At 48.9% G+C, this 763-nt stretch overlaps 1 protein-coding gene across 1 annotated transcript in view; it reads left to right on the top strand.

Moving 5' to 3' along the window:
• The window catches only part of LOC118338227 (cytochrome b5 domain-containing protein 1), a 2,131-nt gene that overhangs the window by 684 nt on the left and 684 nt on the right, over nucleotides 1–763 (top strand). Inside the window, exons 2-3 of the mRNA XM_035675493.1 lie at nucleotides 213–289; nucleotides 367–585. Coding sequence (XP_035531386.1) covers nucleotides 213–289; nucleotides 367–585 — 296 coding nt within the window. The remainder of the gene's footprint in view (nucleotides 1–212; nucleotides 290–366; nucleotides 586–763) is intronic.

Genomic DNA, 763 nt, shown 5'->3' with positions numbered 1-763 from the left:
CTTTAATAATGTTATAATAACTCATTACTGCAACACTTTAATGATTACTTTCTCCATTAATCCTCTCACTCTGAAACTAGTGAGTATAAAATAGAAAAGTGATGTTTTTACACTGATTATAAATCCTGTATAATAATATATATCTATCATTTCTAACAAACTGCTCATATGTGTGTGTGTAAACTCTAATAATAAGGTGTGTGTGTCTGCAGGCGACGCGCTGCTGTTGCCCATCCTGGAGTGTGCAGGGAAAGACATCAGCTGCTGGTTCGACCCTGAAACTGAAGACGTGAGCGCTACTCCACCCAACCGACCAATCAGCGAGCAGCTCCGCTCCCGCCTCACCTGTCTGTCCTCTGTCCTCAGGTCCTGAAGTACGTGGATCCGCTGACGAACTGCGTGAGGTACTACACCCCCAGGGGGCGCTTCGTGCACGTTCCCCCCGCCGGCCCTCGCTCCGACTGGGACAGCGACATCGGCCGGCCCTGGTGGAGGGACGAGCGGTTCCAGGTGGGACTGCTGTCCGCCAAAACCAGGTGGATACGAGTCATCAACACGCTGACGTCACAGGAGCAGCAACTGCAGGTGAACCGTCCACACTCACCTGGACGCTAGTAGCTCCGCCCACCACCCGAACGGTTCATACAACGTCTCCCAGCTATAACAAATGACTGTGATTGACATTTTAAACACAGTTTAAATAAGAATAAAGTCGTAATATTGCGAGAATAAAGCAGTCATTTTATGAGAACTCTTCCCGCTG

This window comes from Morone saxatilis, unplaced genomic scaffold, assembly GCF_004916995.1.
Source record: "Morone saxatilis isolate NCDOM2014 unplaced genomic scaffold, NCSU_SB_2.0 Contig4, whole genome shotgun sequence".
In the NCBI taxonomy this organism is placed as follows: domain Eukaryota; kingdom Metazoa; phylum Chordata; class Actinopteri; family Moronidae; genus Morone; species Morone saxatilis.
Note: the sequence above shows the minus strand (reverse complement) of the source record. Positions and strands in the feature narration are given on the sequence as shown.